Raw genomic sequence first — 25,458 nt, 5'->3', positions numbered from 1 at the left:
TCCAAAACGGAGCTAAGATGAATGAGATATCGATGCTCAAAGTTGGGTGTTTGGAACATTCAATGCTGAAACTAAAGGGAAAGTAGCACCTTGTCCCACATCGGAGGAGAGATGGAACTTAAATGGGTATTTAAGGTGGAACTCTCCATCCTTATTGTTTAATGGAAGCACACACTAGTGTCCTCGCGAAGGGTGTGGAGCACCCGAAGTCGCACTCGTACTCGCACGCGCTCGCGCGCGCGCGCGTGGCGTGGGCGATGAGGCGCAATGCGGCGCTTTGATGGCGTACTTTGCATGGAGTTCGAAGCGCGTGACGTGGCAGTCCGCGCGCGAGTACACGTGGCATGGAGTCGCGCGGTTGCGCGCATGGTCCTGAAGTGTCGTGCGCGGCGCACCAGAGTGAGCCAATACGGCGCGACTGTGTGGCGTGCTCGTATAGGCTCACAGGTGACGTGACGCACGCGCGCATGCCAATGAGCTAAGAGGACGTACCGCGCATGGGCGTGCGGACCTGGGCGCGCGTGCACGCGCGCGCAGAAGCTTCCAGCATTGAATGACAGTGCAGTTTCAGTCCAGCTTCGTAACTGACGAGTTAACAAGCTTTGACTGAGAATTAAATGACGTATTAAATTGCATTAAAGACGTTTAATGCAATTTAAACCTCTCTTTAATTCGTTTTTAACTGTTTCAACCTAGGAGCTGTATAAATACAGCTCCAAACCCACAGCAGAGGGACGCTAGCAACAACAGCTATATGCAAACAATTCTCTACACACTTCTGATTATCTTCATCCTGCAAGTTTCAAGGTAACCTTCGGGTTGTAGGCGAACTCCGACAGTACCGCTGCTTCGGCTGTTGTACCCTGGGAAACAAAACGAGTACTCTTGGGAGACTCGGAATTTGTTTTAAGGGAAGCGTGTGTACACGTGCCTCAGCCTTCTTCTTCATCTAAGTTCTTGTATTTCATTTTATTTCAGTTGTAATTGTACTGTAATTTTCTGCTTTCTCATTTCTGTATTGTAATCAATAAATTAAATTTGTTTATTTTATTTAAATTACGCGAACCGTTCCTACAATATTAAAAAAAATTTAAAACCGTTCGGTTAATCAAAACCATTCTGTTTGTGATTCAAACTAGTTTTGTTTTCACTCAGTTTGTGTTTAAAAAAAAAACAGATTTTTTTAGTTTTCATCTTCAAAGGAGCGACTTTGGTTGAAAACTAATTTTGGTTACATTCAGATTGTCCTAAAGTTTGCTAAAACTTTCTGATTTGGTCTTCAAAGTTGGACTTAGAAGCCAATCAGTAAGTTCTAATATTAAAAATTTTCTGTTTTTTGGTCTTCAAAGTTGGACTTAGAAGCCTAAACAGTAAATTTGTGGTAAAATTAAAATTTAGTAGTGTCCGTCTGGTTATGCGTAAATCAGACTTTTTTGGACTAATCTTTAAAATTTTAATTTTCAGCATGTCGAACGAAAACGTCAACGTTAACAACACTACAAATGTTGTGACGGGAACTCCCTTGAATGCCACCACTGTGGGAGCGTCCACAGTGGCCAATCACGCTGAACGACCCGAGAAGTTCTCGGGTCTACAATTTAAGAGGTGGCAGCAGAAGATGTTCTTCTACCTGACCACCATGAACCTTACGAGGTTCTTAACGGAAACCGCTCCCCAACCTGTGGAAGGGGAGACCGACACACAAAGACAGTGTGCGGTAGATGCGTGGAAGCATTCGGATTTCATATGTCGTGGCTATGTGTTAAACGTCCTGTCAGATGCGTTGTATAATGTGTACTACAACGTCAAGACTTCCAAAGACCTTTGGGATGCCTTGGACAAGAAGTACAAAACGGAGGATGCTGGCACAAAGAAATTTGTGTTAGCCCGTTTCTTGGATTTCAAAATGGTTGACTCTTAGACAGTTATGAATCAAGTCCAAGAATTCCAAATTATACTTCATGACATCTCTGCGGAAGGCATGACACTTAGCGAGACATTCCAAGTGGCAGCGATGATTGAAAAGTTACCTCCTAGTTGGGTTGATTTTAAGAATTATCTTAAACACAAACGAAAGGAGATGACTATAGAGGACCTTATTGTTCGTCTTCGGATTGAAGAGGACAATAGAATTGCCCTAAAAGGCAGCCTTGCGCAGACTAGTGCTAGCACAAATTTGGTCGAGCATGGGCAATCCTCTAAGGGCGCGAAGGGCAAGGGGAAAAAGGACAAAGGGAAAGCAAAGGCTAGCAACCTTGGACCGAAGAAAGGGGTTGTGAAAAAGAAACCTCAAACGTTCCAAGGGACTTGTTACAACTGTGACGAGCCGGGGCATCGGGCTAACCAATGCAAGAAGCCAAAGCGTGAGCGTGCGCACATGGTGGATGAAGACGGAATGCCTTTGGTGGCAATGATTTCCGACAAAAGCGCAATGATGGATGAGGTCAATACTGTGACCAACACTCCAAAAGGATGGTGGGTTGATACGGGCGCGACCCGTCACGTTTGCGCAGACAAAAGCCACTTTACCACCTTCAAGGCGCTTTCTGGAGAAGAGAAGCTGTATATGGGAAATGCAGCCACCGTTGACATCATGGGTGAAGGAACGTTGATCTTGAAGTGGACTTCGGGGAAGGAGCTCACTCTAAGCAACGTGTTGTATGTCCCGGACTTGCGCAAGAATCTAGTCTCGGGATGGTTGCTTAACAAGTTTGGATTTCGTTTAGTTTTTCAGAGCGATCAATTTGTACTAACTAAATGTGGAATCTATATAGGCAAGGGCTATGCCCAAAATGGTATGTTCAAATTGAATGTAATGGCTGTCAAGAACATGAATAAAATTGCTACTACTTCTACTTATATGCTTGAGTTTTCTGATTCGAATAAATGGCATGGTAGATTAGGTCACGTCAATTTTAATTCAATACGCCGTTTAATCAATTTAAATTGTATACCAACATTCCATATTGATTCACACTATAAATGTGAAACTTGCGTAGAATCCAAACTTACAAGATCATCATCGAAATCGGTTGAACGAATAACCGAACCCCTTGATTTAATTCACACCGATATTTGTGATTTAAAAGCGGTACCCACAAGAGGTGGAAATAAGTACTTCATCACGTTTATTGATGATATTGCTATGTATATTTACTAAAAAGTAAAGATGAAGCAATAAGTAAATTTATCTTGTATAAAAATGAAGTTGAGAATCAACTTCAAAAGAAGATAAAAGCTTTGCGAAGCGATCGAGGAGGCGAATATGTTGCACCTTTTGCCGATTTATGCGCAAAAAGTGGCATTGTACATGAGAGTACACCTCCTTATTCTCCACAATCAAATGGCGTGGCGGAACGAAAGAACCGCACATTGAAAGAAATGATGAACGCCATGTTGATAAGTTCTGGGGTGAGCCAGGAAATGTGGGGGGAAGCCATTCTCTCGGCTAATTATCTTTTGAACAAGATACCACTCAAAAAGAGAGACGAAACTCCATATGAGTTACGGAAAAGGAAGAAACCTTCATACAAATACTTGAAAGTGTGGGGGTGCCTAGCAAAGGTGATTGTACCACCTCCTAAGGCTCTTAGGATAGGACCCAAAACTGTTGATTGCATATTTATTGGGTATGCGCATCACAGTAGTGCACATCGCTTTCTTGTACATGAGTCCAAGAATCCTGATGTACACGTAAACACTATCATGGAGGTGAATCCTAACGTTGTGTCTTACTTTGAAAATGTGTTTCCTTTGAGAAGACAAACACATGCAACGTCATCAACACCTACTTTTGAAGTAAGTGAAAGCTCTTCAAAACCACTTGAGGAGGCAGTTCATGATAAGACACATGAACAACCTGAGGTTGAAGAAAGTGATCGCAGGCGAAGTAAAAGGCCAAGGGTTGAAAAATCCTTCGGTCCAGACTTCGTTAACTATATGGTTGAGGGCGAGCCCAATACATATCGCGAAGCGGTTTCCTCTTCAGAAGGTCCTCAATGGAAAGAAGCAATAAGAAATGAAATAGATTCTATATTGCAAAATCATACTTGGGAGTTAGTAGATCTTCCACCTGGTTGCAAACTACTTGGATATCGTTGGATATTCAAAATGAAGATGAAAACTGATGGAAGTATTGATAAGTACAAGGCTAGGTTGGTGATTAAAGGATTTAGACAAAAGGAAGGTCTAGATTACTTTGATACCTACTCACATGTGACGCGCATAACCTCGATTAGATTGGTTCTTGCCATAGCGGCTTTAAGAAATTTGGAAGTTCACCAAATGGACGTTAAAACCGCATTTCTAAACGGCGATTTAGAAGAAGAGATTTACATGGAGCAACCTGAAGGTTTCTCCGCCCCAGGTCAAGAGGGTAAAGTATGTAAACTCGTCAAGTCTTTATATGGCTTGAAGCAAGCACCAAAACAATGGCACCAAAAGTTTGATCATGTCATGATTGACAATGGTTTCAAAATAAATGAGTGCGATAAATGTGTTTATTTCAAAGAAACAAATGAAGGTTATGTGATCTTATGCCTTTATGTAGACGATATGCTTATCATTAGGAGTAATGATAAAATTATCAAAGCTACTAAAAGCATGTTGAAAGCGAGATTTGACATGAAAGACATGGGTTTAGCGGATGTGATTCTTGGAGTAAAGATCATAAGAATTGTAACACCCCAAAAACGGGTTTGGTAATCAAACCCCGTTAATACTAAAAGACGGGTAAAATACCGTTAGTGGTAAAAATTAACCCGGTAAATATTAGGACTCAAATAAATAAACCTAATATTAATTAAAAAGGGGAGTAAATACTTTGAGAAAACAAAGTATATAAAAAAATGCCAAATTAACGGGACTTAAAACATAATGAGTTATAACTTCCCGAACCCGTTAAAGTAACTAGGAGTAACTAACCTAGTTAGTAGCATTTTAGATTAAGTAACTAATGATGAGATATAGCTTCATTTGATCAAAATAAAACATGAGGGACTAAAATGGACAAGTTGGAAACTTGTTTTATTAAAACAAAAAAAAATCACACACACACATTGTGTGCGTGTTCTGATCGACCAGAAGGTTCTCCAAGAACCAAAAACCATAGTTTCACAAAATCAACCAAATTGAAGGCCAAATCGGGCTCGAATCTAAGGCATGAATACATACAAATGATCACCAAGTCAAGGGGATCAAGAGGTATGTAAAATTGTGTTGTTACATGAAGTTGTAAAAATTGAATGAACATCACTATATGCGATTTTGGTGTAAATCGTAGAAATTAGAACTAAATTAGTGATGTATACATGTTTAGTAACAAAACCCTAAGTGAAATCATGCATAACATGATAGGAATTGAATGATTGAATGAATTCTCACACTAGGCTAAGTGGGTATTAGTCATAAGATGGATTTGATGATATGATTATGATTAGAATCATCATGCATGTTAAGTAATCATGAAATACTTAAACAATTTGCAAGTTTGAGTATTTGATTATAAGTGATAGTGGTTGAATTTTGATGTTAATCTTGGTAAAAATGACTAGTTATGAACTAGTTAGCAAATGTGTAGAATTATGCCCATTAGGTGTTTGTTAAAATGCCTAAATGAGAAGTAAAGTGCTGAAATTCAAGTGAAACGCGTAATTGGCAAGCTTGACTAATTACATGAGATATGGGATAAAACGGGTTCTAATCATAATGTTGATTTGCCTTAATCGTGCATAATATATGAATAACGATAGTTAACTTTGAGAAAGTTAAACTAACCAATAATGAAGTCGAGTGGTAGATTCGACATAAAAATTTGTAAGATGGAATAGTCGTAGCTAATAATGACTAAACTAACCGTCTTACGAATTATGATGATAGTTTGACTCTTGACAAGCTAGATGAAGGCTTGGGAGGAAACGGGTCAAATGGAGCAAGTACGAAAAGAAAACGTTGCTTGGATGCAAGGTAAGTATGGCTTACACTAGTCATATATTTTAGAATGTTCTTTTGTCGTATGAATTACGAATAAGACAAATGGAAATTTGAGACATGGTGTTCCGGCGTGTAGTTATACGGAACAAGATAACCAATAAGGGTGAAATTATAAATTGGTCACTTGTTGACAATAATTGTTGGTTTTGAAAGATACGTATTTCGTAAGCCATAATAGGCCAAAAAGTATTAAGAGGCGATTTATAATTAAAACGACCGTACGGTGTACACCGGAGCGAGTCGTGTAGACGGTAGATGAGATGGCAATAAGCTTCATCTCGCCAATATAATCGGTCATTTAGACAAAACGGATCAAAAAGTGAAAATTATCACTTTTTGACAATATCGACTAATGCTTTGTTGAGTTGTATAATTACAGAAATAATTATCGAGTGGATATTTACATCGCTATTACTTAGCGGCTATTGAGGCAATGTATTAAATGGGTCAATATAATGATCCGAGCCAGGTACGCATAATAGGATAACTCTCATTTAAACGTAAGGTTTAGTGAGAGTTAATCAAAGTCTAAAATAGATTTTTGGTTACTTAAATAGGTAAACCGAATGTTACAAACGATGGTCATTACGTTTGAAAGGCCTATTGACCTTTCAAATAAAATCATAGTTGAAAAGGGGGCTTATGGGTCAAACATGTTACAGTAATCTCTTATCGTTAATGAAGGGCCAAGATGGACCAAAACGCCCTTATAAGTTAAACTTAGCAAACAACCCTTAAAGGTTGCTTGGAAACGAGTTTTATGATTAGTTAGATACTTAGAATAAGTATAGAAGCTGAAAGAAGTAATACATTAGTCAAATGGAACTATTTGAGTTTTGCCGTAAAATAATGATTCGATAGGTAAAAATTTGGTTTTCATAGATCACCACATTATATCCACCATAAATACAGTTGTGGTGGGAGATTATAGGATAAGAAATGTGGTGAAGAAATGCTAGAAGCAATAGAAGTGATTTTAGGCTCGAAAGTGCTTAAATACCGTAACGGGTCAAAACAATCCTTGAAGTATAAACGGGTTTAAGATCATACCTAAACTTGTGAATTAAACCTAATATGATAGACAACATTGAAATTATAAGGTTCATGTGAAATCGGGATCAAACAATCATGTTGTTTGATAAAATCATGAACGGGTCAAAATTCGGTGAAAAGGGGTAATAAGCCGAAGACTTGAAAGTCTTAAATTTTGTTAATCCGGATGTTGAATTTTAACTCCACATGATGGGGGTTCAAATTACAATCACATGGGAAGAAACGGTGGGTCAAACGGATAAGCGTATTGAAAGATACGAAAGTTTTCGTGTCAAATAACGGCAAAAATGGAAAGGTGGAATGCAGGGGCCACCGTAACTTACGGTGCCACCGTAAGTTACGGTGGAGCTAAAACTTTACGGTAGAACACCCCTGATTTATGGTGGGGGGAATTTGACATTCAGGGGCCACCGTAACTTACGGTGACCACCGTAAGTTACGGTGGAGGCCAGAATTCAATTGTTTGTTTGTGGATCAAGATAAAAATGTTGCATTTTTCCTAATTTCCTTATCACATTGGTTATTTAATTATCAAAACTGACTTTTAAGTTGGTTTTGATCACAGGTGAATGTCGTTAGTCCCGGATGAAGATCAAGCATCGAGCAAGAACTGAACACACGTTAAACGAAGCTTCCGCAATGTTGTTTCGTCGTTATTCTATAACGGCGAATTAAAATCACATTATGTTGTATCACTTTAAATTGTAAAAGTTTTTAGCAAGCCCGTATTTTCAGTATAATTGTAACTATAATTACATGGTTTTGAGATTTAATTATACGATAAACGTTAGATAATAACAAGGGTGTTACAAGTTGGTAATCAGAGCTCATGGTTAAAGAGTAAGGTGTGTTCGGTTCGAGGCTTGATCGCAAATCCGTTACGTACATGTATGTTAATAGCTTAGCATGCTAAAGTGTTGTAAACAACACATAGGGCTATCGTGTGATACACGTTACCCCAATTAAAATGATTAATATGGTTGACGAAAATACGCACGTTGACGCGTATAGTAGAAAAAGCCTTGTATTATAATACGGGTGATTATTGAAGTTGATATTATTAACTCTTGTAAATGTTTCAGTTGAAGGACACTCGCATCTAAAGATAGCAGGAGTCTAACAAATTGCGGACTTGACGGAGGCTCGGTCCAAAGTACGACAAGTAGAACATGCTCACCAAGGACCTAAATCGCGTAACGATCGCGAACAAGGCTAATGGCAAGAGAAGCCTGTCAGGGCAAGCATTACCAGGTGCACACTTTAAATTTAATTGCACAAATAGTAATATGCAACAAATACGTAGAGATTGAAAGTTGCGTATGTAGATTGAAAACTTGGAAAAACCCGAATAGAAAACCTATCCGGGATATTGTTTCCAAGAGAAACAAATAGAGGCATTACTTACATGGGGTATAATGTGAAAATTTTAAAAAAAGTCATGTATACCAGGTGTTGATCGCTTACTCTGGCCAAGTAAGTGGTGAGTACGTGGTACCATGAACTTTTTATGATGGACACGCTTACACCCGATGTAGTAAGGACGGGGTGAGTGGGACAAATTAAAAAGTACCCAAATGAATCAGATAAGCAAAATATTTGATCATAATGTAAACGCACAGTCGAGTGACGGAAGCGTATTATATTAGTATAATGAGCCCGAGAGAAGGAACAAAGAAACATGTAAAATGATGTAGACATGTATTGGGAGGGGGTGTACTTACACTCGAACCCGAAGAATATAAACATGTAAACAAGGAAACATGTAAAATGATGTAGACATGTATTGGGAGGGGGTGTACTTACACTCGAACCCGGAGAATATAAACATGTAAACAAGGAAACATGTAAAATGATGTAGACATATATTGGGAGGGGGTGTACTCACACTCGAGCCTGAAGAATATAAACATGTAAACAAGGAAACATGTAAAATGATGTAGACATGTATTGGGAGGGGGTGTACTTACACTCGAACCCGAAGAATATAAACATGTAGACATGGAAACATGTAAAATGATGTAGACATATATTGGGAGGGGGTGTACTTACACTCGAACCCGAAGAATATAAACATGTAGAATGATCAAGATATGCACTAGGAGGGGGTGTACTTACACTCGAACCCGGAAAATGCGAATATGTCTCTAAATGGGTCGTTTTTGTAAAACGCCAAACTCGAAGACAAAATCGGAATATAAAGATTAAGCGAGATCTTAATGCATACCGGGAGGGTTGCAATAATAACGACTTCGGTAAAACACCCAGTTGATGGGTAGGAATTAAACACATGCGTAGACCGAGAAACGGGAACTCGGATGGAATGTTAAAGGACTCGGGTTTTAGAGTCATAACTAAAAGATGACAAGATAATGTAAATAGAGTTGTGAATAAATTATGTTCAACTATTTTAAAGTTGAACGGGTCGAACATAATATCATGCTGGACGACATGAGTAAACACAAGCGGGACAATAGTAACATTAAAAGCAAAAGAATAATGAGCCCGGTAATGGGACATAATCAAATATGAATGTATGTAAACTGGATAATGGTGAGCATAAGATAAACTGACGCATAAATGACGTGAGAAGTCATAAAGTCGGAAAATGTGTCCAAAAAGAAACGAATGTAGCCTTGGACTATGGTCAAGGTCAAAGATAATATCAAGACGAAAATAAATGATGTTAAACAAAAACATGGTGCCTTGACACCAAACATGAAATTTTAAGAATGTCATGAGCAAAGAATGATCTACGGGATCAATATAACCTTTGGGGTTATAAACAATGGAAAGGTCTATGAGGATAAAACGACCCACGGGTCATGATTAGAAAGAAATAAATTACAAGGACTTCGCCCTAAAAAGATGAAAGTCCAATCAAAATAGCCCATAAGGCTAAGTGATAAAACCTACGGGTTAATTAGACAAAGCAAGAGGATCAGTTGAGAATCCTCGCACAGAATAAAGACTGTAAAAGAATAAATTTTGGACTGTCAATATCCTGACATGGATAATTGACAAGGAATAAAGAGAAGACGCTAAACTAAAACTTTGGTTTTGGTAAGAAATAACGTTTTTACAAATATCAACTCTGAGAGACGTATAAATAGTAAACATGAAAGATATAAGTCTTGACACTGGCAGGTGCAAGACGATGTATTCGAAAAGTGATAATTCTGAAAATAGAAAGTTGATGTAAAATTTGGCATGACGTGACATGATCACGGTCAAGAAGTGTAATGTGAAGTATAATCACATTCGAGCCGAGTGGCGAATATTGAGCCGAGTGATGATTGCTAAGTTAATTAAACTAGTGGAAATAACGAGATTACGTTATTTCAAGTTGCATTATGTTGTATAAGATATGTAGATGATTAGTAACCAAAAAGATATTATCATACTTTTCTGGTAATACTAACAATTGGTTAGAATATGAGCAATGCTCAATTGATTATCGAGAGCAAATGCATGGAGTTAAACTCGATAAATTATGTAAGAAAAGGTTTCGAGGACGAAACCTCTTTAAGGGGGGTAGACTTGTAACAACCCAAAAACGGGTTTGGTAATCAAACCCCGTTAATACTAAAAGATGGGCAAAATACCGTTAGTGGTAAAAATTAACCCGGTAAATATCAGGACTCAAATAAATAAACCTAATATTAATTAAAAAGGGGAGTAAATACTTTGAGAAAACAAAGTATATAAAAAAAGGCCAAATTAACGGGACTTAAAACATAACGGGTTATAACTTCCCGAACCCGTTAAAGTAACTAGGAGTAACTAACCTAGTTAGTAGTAACTAATGATGAGATATAGCTTCATTTGATCAAAATAAAACATGAGGGACTAAAATGGACAAGTGGGAAACTTGTTTTATTAAAACAAAAAAAAATACACACACACACACACATTGTGTGCGTGTTCTGATCGACCAGAAGGTTCTCCAAGAACCAAAAACCCTAGTTTCACAAAATCAACCAAATTGAAGGCCAAATCGGGCTCGAATCAAAGGCATGAATACATACAAATGATCACCAAGTCAAGGGGATCAAGAGGTATGTAAAATTGTGTTGTTACATGAAGTTGTAAAAATTAAATGAACATCACTATATGCGATTTTGGTGTAAATCGTAGAAATTAGAACTGAATTAGTGATGTATACATGTTTAGTAACAAAACCCTAAGTGAAATCATGCATAACATGATAGGAATTGAATGATTGAATGAATTCTCACACTAGGCTAAGTGGGTATTAGTCATAAGATGGATTTGATGATATGATTATGATTAGAATCATCATGCATGTTAAGTAATCATGAAATACTTAAACAATTTGCAAGTTTGAGTATTTGATTATAAGTGATAGTGGTTGAATTTTGATGTTAATCTTGGTAAAAATGACTAGTTATGAACTAGTTAGCAAATGTGTAGAATTATGCCCATTAGGTGTTTGTTAAAATGCCTAAATGAGAAGTAAAGTGCTGAAATTCAAGTGAAACGCGTAATTGGCAAGCTTGACTAATTACATGAGATATGGGATAAAACGGGTTCTAATCATAATGTTGATTTGCCTTAATCGTGCATAATATATGAATAACGATAGTTAACTTTGAGAAAGTTAAACTAACCAATAATGAAGTCGAGTGGTAGATTCGACATAAAAATTTGTAAGATGGAATAGTCGTAGCTAATAATGACTAAACTAACCGTCTTACGAATTATGATGATAGTTTGACTCTTGACAAGCTAGATGAAGGCTTGGGAGGAAGCGGGTCAAATGGAGCAAGTACGAAAAGAAAACGTTGCTTGGATGCAAGGTAAGTATGGCTTACACTAGTCATATATTTTAGAATGTTCTTTTGTCGTATGAATTACGAATAAGACAAATGGAAATTTGAGACATGGTGTTCCGGCGTGTAGTTATACGGAACAAGATAACCAATAAGGGTGAAATTATAAATTGGTCACTTGTTGACAATAATTGTTGGTTTTGAAAGATACGTATTTCGTAAGCCATAATAGGCCAAAAAGTATTAAGAGGCGATTTATAATTAAAACGACCGTACGGTGTACACCGGAGCGAGTCGTGTAGACGGTAGATGAGATGGCAATAAGCTTCATCTCGCCAATATAATCGGTCATTTAGACCAAACGGATCAAAAAGTGAAAATTATCACTTTTTGACAATATCGACTAATGCTTTGTTGAGTTGTATAATTACAGAAATAATTATCGAGTGGATATTTACATCGCTATTACTTAGCGGCTATTGAGGCAATGTATTAAATGGGTCAATATAATGATCCGAGCCAGGTACGCATAATAGGATAACTCTCATTTAAACGTAAGGTTTAGTGAGAGTTAATCGAAGTCTAAAATAGATTTTTGGTTACTTAAATAGGTAAACCGAATGTTACAAACGATGGTCATTACGTTTGAAAGGCCTATTGACCTTTCAAATAAAATCATAGTTGAAAAGGGGGCTTATGGGTCAAACATGTTACAGTAATCTCTTATCGTTAATGAAGGGCCAAGATGGACCAAAACGCCCTTATAAGTTAAACTTAGCAAACAACCCTTAAAGGTTGCTTGGAAACGAGTTTTATGATTAGTTAGATACTTAGAATAAGTATAGAAGCTGAAAGAAGTAATACATTAGTCAAATGGCACTATTTGAGTTTTGCCGTAAAATAATGATTCGATAGGTAAAAATTTGGTTTTCATAGATCACCACATTATATCCACCATAAATACAGTTGTGGTGGGAGATTATAGGATAAGAAATGTGGTGAAGGAATGCTAGAAGCAATAGAAGTGATTTTAGGCTCGAAAGTGCTTAAATACCGTAACGGGTCAAAACAATCCTTGAAGTATAAACGGGTTTAAGATCATACCTAAACTTGTGAATTAAACCTAATATGATAGACAACATTGAAATTATAAGGTTCATGTGAAATCGGGATCAAACAATCATGTTGTTTGATAAAATCACGAACGGGTCAAAATTCGGTGAAAAAGGGGTAATAAGCCGAAGACTTGAAAGTCTTAAATTTTGTTAATCCGGATGTTGAATTTTAACTCCACATGATGGGGGTTCAAATTACAATCACATGGGAAGAAACGGTGGGTCAAACGGATAAGCGTATTGAAAGATACGAAAGTTTTCGTGTCAAATAACGGCAAAAGTGGAAAGGTGGAATGCAGGGGCCACCGTAACTTACGGTGCCACCGTAAGTTACGGTGGAGCTAAAACTTTACGGTAGAACACCCCTGATTTACGGTGGGGGGAAATTTGACATTCAGGGGCCACCGTAACTTACGGTGACCACCGTAAGTTACGGTGGAGGCCAGAATTCAATTGTTTGTTTATGGATCAAGATAAAAATGTTGCATTTTTCCTAATTTCCTTATCACATTGGTTATTTAATTATCAAAACTGACTTTTAAGTTGGTTTTGATCACAGGTGAATGTCGTTAGTCCCGGATGAAGATCAAGCATCGAGCAAGAACTGAACACACGTTAAACGAAGCTTCCGCAATGTTGTTTCGTCGTTATTCTATAACGGCGAATTAAAATCACATTATGTTGTATCACTTTAAATTGTAAAAGTTTTTAGCAAGCCCGTATTTTCAGTATAATTTTAACTATAATTACATGGTTTTGAGATTTAATTATACGATAAACGTTAGATAATAACAAGGGTGTTACAAGAACCCAAGATGGTCTTGTGTTAAGTCAATCTCACTATGTGGATAAAATTCTTGAAAAATTCAACTCGGGAGATACGAGTGTAGCTCGAACTCCAGTTGATACCTCCCAACATCTCAAGAAAAATAAAGGAGATGGAGTGGCTCAGTTAGAGTATTCAAGAATTATTGGCAGTCTAATGTATCTAATGACATGTACTAGACCCGACTTGGCTTACGCGGTGAGTAGGCTAAGTAGATACACCAGTAATCCGTGCGCGGATCATTGGAAAGCTATCACGAGGGTGCTTAGATACATAAGATACACAAGAGATTATGGACAGTATTATACCCGACAACCAGCAGTGATCGAAGGATACACTGATGCAAACTGGATATCGGATAATAAAGATTCCAAATCAACAAGTGGTTACGTGTTTACACTTGGAGGAGCTGCTATTGCTTGGAAGTCTTCTAAGCAAACGGTCATAGCGAGATCCATAATGGAATCCGAATTTATCGCCTTGGATAAGTCAGGCGAGGAGGCGGAATGGCTACGTCAATTCGTGGAATATATTCCAAGATGGCCAAAGCCTTTGCCAGCCATATGTGTACATTGTGATAGCCAATCAGCGATTGGTAGAGCTCAAAGCTTGATGTACAATGGCAGATCAAGGCATATGCGACGTAGACATAACACGATACGACAACTACTCTCAACGGGTGTTATCACAATTGATTATGTGAGATCAACGGATAACATTGCGGACCCGTTTACAAAAGGCTTAAGGAGAGAGTTAGTAGAAACGTCGTCAAGAGGAATGAGACTAAAGCCCGTGGTAAATGGGAATATGAGGGAAACTTAACTTAGTTGACTGGAGATCCCAAGATCTAAGTTCAATAGGACAACTTAATCATATTACCAAAACAGTTACTCTGGGGGAATACCCCAAACAATATAAAAGGGAGTTATACCTAGTCCATTCCAATCAGTGACATTGAAGTGAGGCTAAGCATATTAAGGTTAATGATTTCGGGAAATCAAATAACCATGATGCTTTTAATGAATCAGAGGAATCACTTATGTTAGAGAGAAGTGGGGTCGCTTCAAATGGATTTGTGGGGTGCGCAAATCCTAGAGCTCTCGCAGAACCATGCTAGTGTTCCAGGACCATAATAGGACACGACAATGAGAAGTTGGCCAAACCAGGGAGAGTATTGTGTGAAGTGTATTGTCGTTTACACAAATGGGAGTATGTTCAAGGACATCACGTCTACACACCGCTAGTAAGCTAAGTGCGTTTCACAAAAGAAGGTTCAAAGGTGACAACCTACCTATCTTCCAATACTCAACTGTCGAAGTTTATCGTTGAAAAGTGTAAGGAAAAGATCCATTTCCATACATGTAGGGGATTGTTGGAAACTTGATGAAAATAGCATTTTTCATGTGGGGGATTGTTGGAAAATAGGTGAAAATAGCATTTTTCACAAATATAGGAAAATGATTTTTTCCTATTTTGGACTAGAAATAACTATAATAAAATGAGCGGGTTTTATATATTTATTTGTGGGTTTGTATTCTATGTTGGAAGAGCTTCGCAACGAACTAAACCACGTCCAAAACGGAGCTAAGATGAATGAGATATCGATGCTCAAAGTTGGGTGTTTGGAACATTCAATGCTGAAACTAAAGGGAAAGTAGCACCTTGTCCCACATCGGAGGAGAGATGGAACTTAAATGGGTATTTAAGATGGAACTCTCCATCCTTATTGTTTAATGGAAGCACACACTAGTGTACTTGCGAAGGGTGTGGAGCACCCTAAGTCGCACTCGCACACGCGCGTGTCGTGGCGTGGCGTGGGCGATGAGGCGCAATGCGGCGCTTTGATGGCGCACTTTGCATGGAGTTCGAAGCGCGTGACGTGGCAGTCCGCGCGCGAGTACACGTGGCATGGAGGCGCGCGGTAACCTTCGGGTTGTAGGCGAACTCCGGCAGTACCGCTGCTTCGGGTTGTAGGCGAACTCCGGCAGTACCGCTGTTTCGGCTGTTGTACCCTGGGAAACAAAACGAGTACTCTTGGGAGACTCGGAATTTGTTTTAAGGGAAGCGTGTGTACACGTGCCTCAGCCTTCTTTTTCATCTAAGTTCTTGTATTTTATTTTATTTCAGTTGTAATTATACTGTAATTTTCTGCTTTCCCATTTCTGTATTGTAATCAGTAAATTAAATTTGTTTATTTTATTTAAATTACGCGAATGGTTCCTAAGACTTTATATTTTAAAATTCACTCCTTTGGATGTACGAATAAAACTTTATATTACACAGATATGAATGTCAAATAAATGCATAAAACTATTGAACTCAGAAACATATAAAAAAAAAACATCTTAACTACGTTACCTGGATCGGATAAGCTAAAAGTGATCTATGAACAGTAGCTTTTGGCATAATTATTAACTAGCCAGTGGTTAGAGAAAAAAAAACAAAATAAAAAAAAAAAAAAAAAAAAAAAAACTCCCAGTTGATAACAAATAAGTATTCTATTAGTTGATAACAAATAAGTAGCAACATGTATTTTATTATCTAAAGGTGTACTAAAAACTTATATTTTTATTTTGGAAAAATAGATTTAACAGAGGTAAAAAAAAACTTATATAAGTTGTAATCGTATATAAATTGTATTAACAATGGCCGCTTCGTGTATCTAGAGTTAATTACACGGTTAATTCATTTGGTTTAAGACAAGCGTGTTTGTTCATACGTAAATGCTTACACTTATGTCTATACACACACACACACATACATTATATCTAGAGTTAATTACACGGTTAATTCATTTGGTTTCTCAAAAGTAACAAGTTACACGAAAGAATAAAAATTTGGAATGTGTGACCCATCAAATTTCCATCATTGCAATAGTAGTAACAATCGGTGGCTAACAATGGCTGACGACAACCACTTATCAATCGATCACCACTACCGTTAGGGACCAGAAAAGTGTGACTATTTTGTAACTCTCTCACCCAATCACCCAAAACACATCACCAACGCATATTAAATGCAATTAAATGTTACCCATAACACTCCTCATGTATAAGTTGCAATACCTTCTCAAATGGATTTTCATTGAGGTACCGCTAATTGTTACCCATACCTAAAAGAGAGAGACACCCTTCAAAGAATTAAAGAATGTGGTCCAAACTTTATTTGGACTTTTTGTAGACAACTATTGCTAGCTTTAATTAGAAAATTAGGGTTTCTTGAAACGGCAAAAGAAAATGATGGGTACAACTTGTGCTATAGCATTATTACCCAAAAAGAAATGTTATTATAAATATTCAACTTTACTATAGAATTAAGGTTTATTTGGTTAAGATTTACGATTTATCTTATATACGATTAGTGAAAAGACACTTAAAAGAGTTAGATGTCATATTCGTCCTTGTGATTTGTTCAATTATGTCAGTTCATGCAATTTAAATTTCGTATCATTTTCGCCCCTAACATTCTTTAAACATGCCAATTTCATCCAAAAAAACTAAGGTTGAATTGAATAATTGAGTAAAACACAAGGACAAAATGACAGTTAATTCATGATTTTTTGATGGAGCTGACACGTTTCAAGAATGTCAGAGACGGAAATGGTATAATTTTTAAAATTTGGTCTGCACTGACATAATTGAACAAACCATGGAGACGAAAATGACCCAACTAAAAGAAATTAATTTAAACTAGGTTTTATTGGTGTCGCGCGTTACGGCAAAACGAAGCAAATGATAATGTTAAACAAACAATATTTGAAAATGAAACATGTTGTTTCGAAAGCCAAACAGTAGAATTGGTTTAGTTTATCATTGTACTGTAAAATGATACCAAATAAATACTCTAGTTTGAATATAACTTTATTTTTAACAATACTTATATCGGAATCTTGGGGGGAGGGGGGGAGGGGGAAGTTGCGTACTTAAGTTTTTTTTAAATAAATATTAAATTAATTAATAAAGGTAATATCATTTAAAAGAAAAAACATAATTACTAAAAATAAAAAGTAAATGACAGAAGGTAATATAGTTTAAAATAAAAGAAATATGTTAAAACTAAATATAATTATAAGGTATTATAATATTAAAATAGTAAAAAATTTAAAAACTATATATTACTATAAATTTATAATTACTATTCATCGTTCTTCAACAAAGTAAAAAAACATAATTATTAACAATAAAAAGTAAAGGCAAATTGGATTTAAATAATCTTAACTTTCTCAATTTGGCTGATAATAATCTCAACTCAATTATTTGTCAATAATAATCCGAACTGCACCAACAACACCGACAACCACCAGTGCCACCACAACCCTCCACCGCCAACAACCACCATCACCACCAGCCAACCACCAGATGCATTTCATTCAGTACAAAGTAGTTCTGATGGGTAAAATGGTCATTTTGCAGAGTTATTCGGTGCTATAATCAAACGACACTTACTGGCTCAGAGGCTCTTACTCGGTTAGATCTCTTATTGGTTCAGAGGTTACCAAACAGCTCCTAAGGCTTAGCAGCCGACTCGACAAATTTACCAGCTTAACCGGCATTTGATTATTTTGATTCATCAAACGTCTAATATTGCAAATTTCCCCTTTTTTTATTTATATGCATTCTTGTGAGTTGTTTACTAAATAGCAAGAAACGTTTAAAACAATAGAAAGAACGCCATCCAACCCTAGCCCCGTCCCTAGGTTCTTAAAAATCATTTATTTAACTGCGCGTTCCTACATATCTATAATGTTAGCGGAAGCCGTCATCATAATCATCATCGTACTCGTGTTTGTGTGTGTTTGTACAGAGAACAGAGAAAATATGCATATGGATATTGTGAATATCTTGGTCAATTGAAATGTTCATACACAGATTACATTTATACTCGGCCGGTTAGTTTGATAACCGCCTCTAACTATGCTAACTTAATAATAATAATAATAACAGTAATATTAATAAATTTCTAATGCTAATTTAATTCTAACACCATCCCCTAAACTTAAAATCCGTAATGACTCGTCTCGTCTTTGTCGACGATAAAATGCCTTCTCTTTGAATTTATCATAATGCGTCCATAGATCTGCCATGAATTGTTTTACGATGCCGAGTATAGTAATATTGTTGCTCATTTCCCATTTTGTCGCTGAAAGTCTTTGAACCGTTAATGCCAATTCAGTGTCGCTAAATCGTTCTGTCGCTAATCTGTTTTTGTTGCTAATAATCGTTCTGTCGCTAATCTGTCTTCTGTCGCTATCTTTCTTCTTTTGTCACTAACTGTCGTCGCTATAACTGGAAATCCATTCTTTCCTTTTTGTTCCCGCCATTCCTGCGTCCTTTTTTCCTTCATTTTAACATCCGATGATTCATTGTTAATCATGTGTTTCTGTCTTCTCATATCATTCTTGAAGAATAATATGTCATGATTTCTGTCAACTATTTCCGTCACCGATTCCGGTGATCGGTTCCGGTTGTATCCTCTGCTCTCTTCTTCTTCTTTATCATCGTCCTCTGTTTTCTTTGCATTATCTTTTTCATCTTCTTCGTCTTTCTTCTTGGATTCCCCTGTTTCTTGAAGAATCAATTCCGATGACATCGGATTCTCAAACTCCCCTGTTTCTCCTTGTCTCCCTTCAGATTCTCGTTCTAATAATTCGATTTCGTGTTCTAATTTTATTAGAATCTCTTGCTTCCATTCTGCACACTCGCGTGATCGTGGAGTCGTGCGATCGGGATTGGATTCTTGTCCGTCTCCATATCCCCTGTTTTCCTTCTTCATCCGGGTGTGTCCGAAATCATGTACTCTCGATCGATTCTCTTCTTCTTCTTCTTCTTCTTCGTGATCATCCTTTGTTTCCTTGTCTTTCACAAACACATTTTCTTCATTCTTTTTATCCAGAACATCTTCACAGGCCATCTTATCTCTTTCGGAATCGTCTTCTTCTTTCCGTGTCATTACTTCGCCTGCATATCCGTTATCTTCGTGACGTCCTGATTCGTATTCCAGTAATGCAATTTCGTATTGCAATTCCATTATTGCAATCTCTTGTTTCATGATTGCAATCGCGCATAATCGCGGACTTATATGATCTGAATCGCTATTTGTTTCTCGCCTCTTCCCGTGTTTGTTTTTCATCTTCTTCATCCGTATCTTCCCAGGATCATATAATTCTGATCCTAATTCTTCGTTTTCTAACCATGCGCTCTGATACCACATGTTATCATAATCATCATCGTACTCGTGTTTGTGTGTATTTGTACAGAGAAAACATGCATATGGATATTGTGAATATCTTGGTCAATTGAAATGTTCATACACAGATTACATTTATACTCGGCCGGTTAGTTTGATAACCGCCTCTAACTATGCTAACTTAATAATAATAATAACAGTAATATTAATAAATTTCTAATGCTAAGTTTAATTCTAACATATAAGCCTTTTTGTTGTTGTTGTTGTTATTATTATTATTAATTCAATTTTTTTTTTTTGTTATTCTCTTTGTATCATCTTCTCATGTTTAAGATGGTTCTTTTTGTGTTAGCTATTACGCATAAAATTGTTCATGATCGATGGTACATGGTAAGGACATATGATTGACACAAGAAAAAGTACTTAGACTTATTTTGGCTTGAGATAAATTACAAGTTACAAGCTAGCTTCATATAGATAGTAGATGTATACACAAAAGAGAGATTCTCGCTACATGGATTCTAGTTTCATCAAGTAATACTCAATAAGAAAACTCTAATAATAGGCTTCACCCTTTCTGTTGTCTTTATAACGCAGATGAGTAATATCCTATATACAAACACCATCCCAAATAAGACTCCAAGATCCACCCACTTAGAGTATCCCATCTGCACTTGCAGTAAACCCTTCAATATCATGTCACCATCAATGGTAGGGGGACCTCCCACATACTCTGGAAACTTGAGACCTTGAAACTCATTTTTGTACAACCCTTGTAATGCAAACCTGTGGAATGAAATATAGTACATAGGGTATCTCCAGAATACATGAGCTAGATCATTTGGCAATCTAAAAAAGCCAGCACTAAGTATCATCAAGCCTTGGATTCCAGCACCTGTTATTATGCCCATGAGTAAATTTGGCACGATGGTAGCTACGATCATCATAAGGCATTCAACGAGTAACATTGATGCAAAGAGCACTAATGCAAAATAGATGAATTGTTCATATTCTCTCTGAAGGCCGGCAAGCGAGTAAGCTATTACTCCTGGGATAAAAGATATCAGAAGTAGGTAGGGTGTTGAGGAGATCGCATGGCTGATAACAAATGATCCAACCCCATAATGGCCATTTAATCTTTCCCATTGAAAGACCTACACATATACAGTAGCAACATGGTTGTCATCATAGGATAATGCTTAAACTACATCAATTTCTTCAAGAACACATGAAATGCATCAACAAACCTTCATTTCCTCCATGAATGAGGGGAAACCACCAATGGCCAAGATGGTAAGGAATGAAGAGACAAACATAAGCATTGAAATCCTAGCCTGTCATTGTGAACCATTACAAATAGTTCTTAATACGCATTGGTAGATAGCTCAAAACACATAAAGCTTATTAAGGTTATTTACTTACGTTTAAGGAGCCGAATCCGGAACCAAGATCGTAGAAAACTGTTCCCACTGCAAAGCCCAAAGCAATATATATACCAAGCCGTAACCAGTAATATCCTATATCGCGATACATGTTTATGAATGATCTTTTTACAAGCACCCGGCACTGTGTGATGAAACAAGCTTTCAGGTTTCCTGCTTTTTCAGTCTGGTCTCCTTCCTTCAAAATTTAAAATTGTGATTTTATGCTACGGTATTCAATGTAGACCATGGTTAAAATAAGAACACATAGGTGAGATCTATACCTGTCCACATATAGCAGCTATTTCACTTTTGACATCCATGTATATCTCAGATGACTTGTAGGATTCAGAAAGTATATCAACTACTTTCTCAACAGCTAAATGTCCACCAGCATGGCCCTAAAAGTGGGAAAATAAGAACAATTAGATGATCAAACAGGTTCTAGAAGATAATAGATTGAATTTTATGATGGTTAATTGCCTTATAAACATCAAAGACTTTAATATTTAGATAATCAGATCTTTTACTAGAATTATGATCCAGTTGGACCATATCACTAATGTGAAAAAAGTGAACGACTATGACCTATCTCATCAAAGTCAGTGTTGATAGTGATGAGAAAGTGATCTGCAGGATTTTGTCGATCCGGACAAGGAAAACCATTTGCTGCAAAAAACTGATTATAACAACAAAAGTAGTTACCTTCTTAGTTCTTTTATTATGGTAATATTTACAACGTTTATTAGTATCACAAGATGAAGATTACCTGAGTTGCTGCAAAAGTAGGACCAAAGTATATTGTTTTCCCTAAAGAGAGAAGACATAGATTGTTAAAAAGCCCAAAAACATGGCTACTAGGTTGATGAATAGCTGCTAAAACTGTCATCCCATATTGTCGAGTGAGCTTAACGATCCGCTCCATGACATAATATGACGCTGCACTGTCAAGACCACTCGTAGGCTCGTCAAGCAAGAGAAGTGCGGGGTGTGTTAGGAGTTCTAAGCAGATGCTTAGACGTCGTTTTTGGCCACCGCTAAGTCCTTTTATTCCCCAACCACCTATTCTTGTGTTCATGGAATCTTGGAGCCCCATCTCACTTATAATTCTATCTGCTCTTTCCCTCTTCTGGGATCTTGGCATGGACTTAGGCAGTTGTAGTTCAGCTGAATAGTATACCGTTTCTTTAACCGTTAAAGTCCATGTTAAAACTTGTTCTTGTGTCATATAAGCCTATGCCAATGTTAAAGAACAAAATTTAGAATTCACCTTTTAATAAAATGGTCTGAAACTTGAAGAAAAAAAACGCAACCTTGCATGTGTGCATTGTGTTCATTTTTATACTTAACAAATAAACAAACAAATGTACCTAGCAAGATCCCGCTCATAGAAGGGTTTGGGAAGGATGAGATAAGGGCAAACCTTTCTCTATATGAGGAGATAAGAGAGGCAGCCCGAGCTCAATCCTTAAACTTAGATATTCTAAATAAACACAAATATGACTCTCTAAAGAATTATACACATACCATGGTGCCATATGTGAGTCTTAGCTTCCTTCCGTTTATTAGAATGTGTCCGGTATTCCTTACGTTTGCTGCCAACCTACCTGTGTTTGTAACAACGATTAAAGATCTAAAACCATAGTGTATGTAGAGCTGATTCAATCATTTTCCATCCCAAGAGAACAAAATCCGATTTTTCACGCCACTATATATTCAAATAAAATATATCCATATGCATATAGAGACATATCATATAATATATATCAACCTATTTTTGTGGATACTTTCAGCCCATTTCTTCACTTATAAATATATATATCTCATGAGTAACCGTGAAACATCTTGCCTAAGATTGAATTTAAATATACTAACATGTAAACCTTAAATTTTGCTTTATACGTTGTATTTCCCTAGGGTTAATATGGGTTTAAACAATTATTGAAAACATCGGGGAACATGCGAGGGTCAAATCCAGAGTTACATACATACCAGCCAAAGAATCAAGGAGAGTAGATTTGCCACAGCCAGAAGGACCCATAATGGCCACAATCTCTCCTGGCTTAGCATAACCAGTTGCACCAGAAAGTATGGTTTTACATCCATCTTTTCCATGAGAGCTTGAAACAGAAACTCGAAGGTCGTCCCATGTCAAATGCGCTCCACTTCTCTTCTTCGTCACAAGGGACTCCGAATCAACCATTTCGACTCCCCATTTTCCTTCTTCATCTGGTTCTGGACATATTTCATTGTTATGTACTAGACTACCCATTCTATAATCAAGATCAAAGCTCAATTTATAGAGTTACAGAGAGAGAGAGAGAGAGAGAGAGATGAATGTAGTTTGGAAATAGGAAAAAGACGAGCAGCTGAATATATAGCAAGAGCATAAGAATGGTAGTTCTGTGAATTTTATTTCTATTTAATATGTTCTGTTTATTGTCCCGTGACACATGGAGAGAGAAATGCATCTACTGTAATTACAAATCTAAACAAAGAAACGCCAAAACATAATCACGCGATAATTTGACCACTAATTCTGCCAACGGAGTGCAAAGCAACAAACTGAAAACATACCATTTTAGTATTCAACTGGATAATTTTATATGTATGTATTTGTATATTAATCAAAGTCTCAAATTAATAAGCGACAGATTGGAGAATCCACATTGTTTTATCTATGTCATAACCCGTGTACCACATTTCTTTTTGTTTCTTTATGAATGCATTCAAGTCATTAAAAAATCATAAAATTTATCATTTTGATGTTAAATTATTCATGTTAAAAATGTGGATCATATATATACACTGATAACCACTTATTTACTATTATAAAATACTTCAACCATTGTTTTTTGCGATTAATCAACTATCACTCTTACAAGTTCTAGTATAAACTTGGATTTAAAATACAAGTAGGATTCTAAAAATATGAATACTTTTTGATATAGTTACTAGGTGTGGATGGAGCCTTTGTTACCACAATATACACCCAACAGATTCTTCACGGAAGAAAATCCGAACATAAAAACAATATTATACTCCAAAGTAAACATTGACTATCAGATGGAGGAAATTACCACAAATATAAGTGTGACAACGTCCCCAACAATAAAAACTATTCGCGTCAGCGCACGAAACATTGACATCTCAAAAGATTTATACGTGGGTAGTTTGTGCAAAAACAACCTTTTAAATGCAACATTCGTGCGGAAACGCTCACCTCTTCGGTTAAATCATCATGCGACTTTAGGAAAAGCTCATATCATTTTCTTTTTTCTTGTTTTTCCCTCGCCTTTTTTTGTATCATGCATAATCTAACTTCTAGTTCCTCTTGTCACCACTTCGGTTAAATCATCATGCGACTTTAGGAAGAAGCTTATATCATTTTCTTTTTTCTTGTTTTTCCCTCGCCTTTTTTGTATCATGCATAATCTAACTTCTAGTTCCTCTTGTATGTGGCACCACTTTTTTGAACAAATTTGCTTGCATCTTCTTTGGTGAATGTGTCATATTCAGAAATTATATATATATTTTTTTTAATCTTTTGCAGGTCTGTGAAGAATGATGTTGATTTCTTCCTTTTTCGTTGCAGTCTTGTTGGCCCTTTGTAGTTGTGAACCATCATCATAGTCGGTGTTGAGGTTGGTGACGGGAAGCTAGGCTTCCGAAGACGACGTATACTTATTTGATTCGAATGTCTTTGTTCCTTTTCATGAATGGTGAAGCTCGGCACACACGTGAGGAACATTGGGTCATTTCGAGTGATTTTTAACAACATCATCACATGCTATAAGATGGTTAAAGCCTTTGTTCTTATGCTTATATTTCCTTATATTCAATACATGTTGCCTTTAACACACCTGTGTCTGTATGATTGATCACTTCGTCGATTCTTGTCGACCCAAGCCTTGGTCAACAAACTTCTTTCTCATTCCATAATTTTTACTTCATCTTAGTAAAAGTAATTCCTTGTTGTCTTGTTGGTGGAACTTGTTTGTCTGATTCTTTGTTGTGCTACGTCTCGAGGATGATTTCGTCACTCAACTAAGGATGCCAATGAAACTAGAACCGGA

At 36.9% G+C, this 25,458-nt stretch overlaps 2 protein-coding genes and 1 long non-coding RNA gene across 4 annotated transcripts; 1 reads left to right on the top strand and 2 right to left on the bottom strand.

Moving 5' to 3' along the window:
• Nucleotides 1-10,965: 10,965 nt before the first annotated feature.
• On the top strand, nt 10,966-11,861 carry LOC110915360. Its single transcript, XR_002578892.2, has 2 exons — nt 10,966-11,099; nt 11,775-11,861. It is a non-coding gene; the product is annotated as an uncharacterized LOC110915360 (long non-coding RNA).
• Nucleotides 11,862-18,968: 7,107 nt separating this feature from the next.
• Nucleotides 18,969-19,985, bottom strand: LOC110919546 (vicilin-like seed storage protein At2g18540). Its single transcript, XM_022163814.1, has one exon. It carries the CDS (start codon nt 19,983-19,985, stop codon nt 18,969-18,971), a length of 1,017 nt encoding a protein of 338 aa, XP_022019506.1.
• A 380-nt stretch (nt 19,986-20,365) lies between these two features.
• On the bottom strand, nt 20,366-23,759 carry LOC110916101 (ABC transporter G family member 11). Of its 2 annotated transcripts, XM_022160857.2 has the most exons (8): nt 23,375-23,759; nt 22,910-22,989; nt 22,152-22,616; nt 21,975-22,061; nt 21,667-21,783; nt 21,384-21,581; nt 21,209-21,295; nt 20,366-21,115 (listed from the first exon to the last, which is right to left on the bottom strand). In XM_022160857.2, the coding sequence occupies exons 1-8, from the start codon at nt 23,652-23,654 to the stop codon at nt 20,492-20,494; spliced, it is 1,938 nt and encodes a 645-aa protein (XP_022016549.1). In that variant the 5' UTR covers nt 23,655-23,759; the 3' UTR covers nt 20,366-20,491. The 2 variants fall into 2 exon arrangements, with proteins under 2 accessions (XP_022016549.1, XP_022016550.1); XM_022160858.2 differs by lacking the exon at nt 21,975-22,061 and having other exon boundaries at nt 20,368-21,115; nt 23,375-23,758.
• Nucleotides 23,760-25,458: the final 1,699 nt, after the last annotated feature.

Source organism: Helianthus annuus, chromosome 16 (assembly GCF_002127325.2).
Source record: "Helianthus annuus cultivar XRQ/B chromosome 16, HanXRQr2.0-SUNRISE, whole genome shotgun sequence".
NCBI lineage: Eukaryota > Viridiplantae > Streptophyta > Magnoliopsida > Asterales > Asteraceae > Helianthus > Helianthus annuus.
This window is presented reverse-complemented; position numbering and strand designations above follow the sequence as displayed.

What these genes read in the sequence shown, in the direction of transcription:
- LOC110919546 (XM_022163814.1), bottom strand. Translation starts at nt 19,985, where the DNA reads ATGTGGTATCAGAGCGCATGGTTAGAAAACGAAGAATTAGGATCAGAA.
- LOC110916101 (XM_022160857.2), bottom strand. Translation starts at nt 23,654, where the DNA reads ATGGGTAGTCTAGTACATAACAATGAAATATGTCCAGAACCAGATGAA. An exon ending in CCGGATTCGGCTCCTTAAAC is followed by an intron (nt 21,296 to 21,383) that starts GTAAGTAAATAA and finishes TCACAATGACAG; the next exon opens with GCTAGGATTTCAATGCTTAT. An exon ending in CATTCATGGAGGAAATGAAG is followed by an intron (nt 21,116 to 21,208) that starts GTTTGTTGATGC and finishes GTATATGTGTAG; the next exon opens with GTCTTTCAATGGGAAAGATT.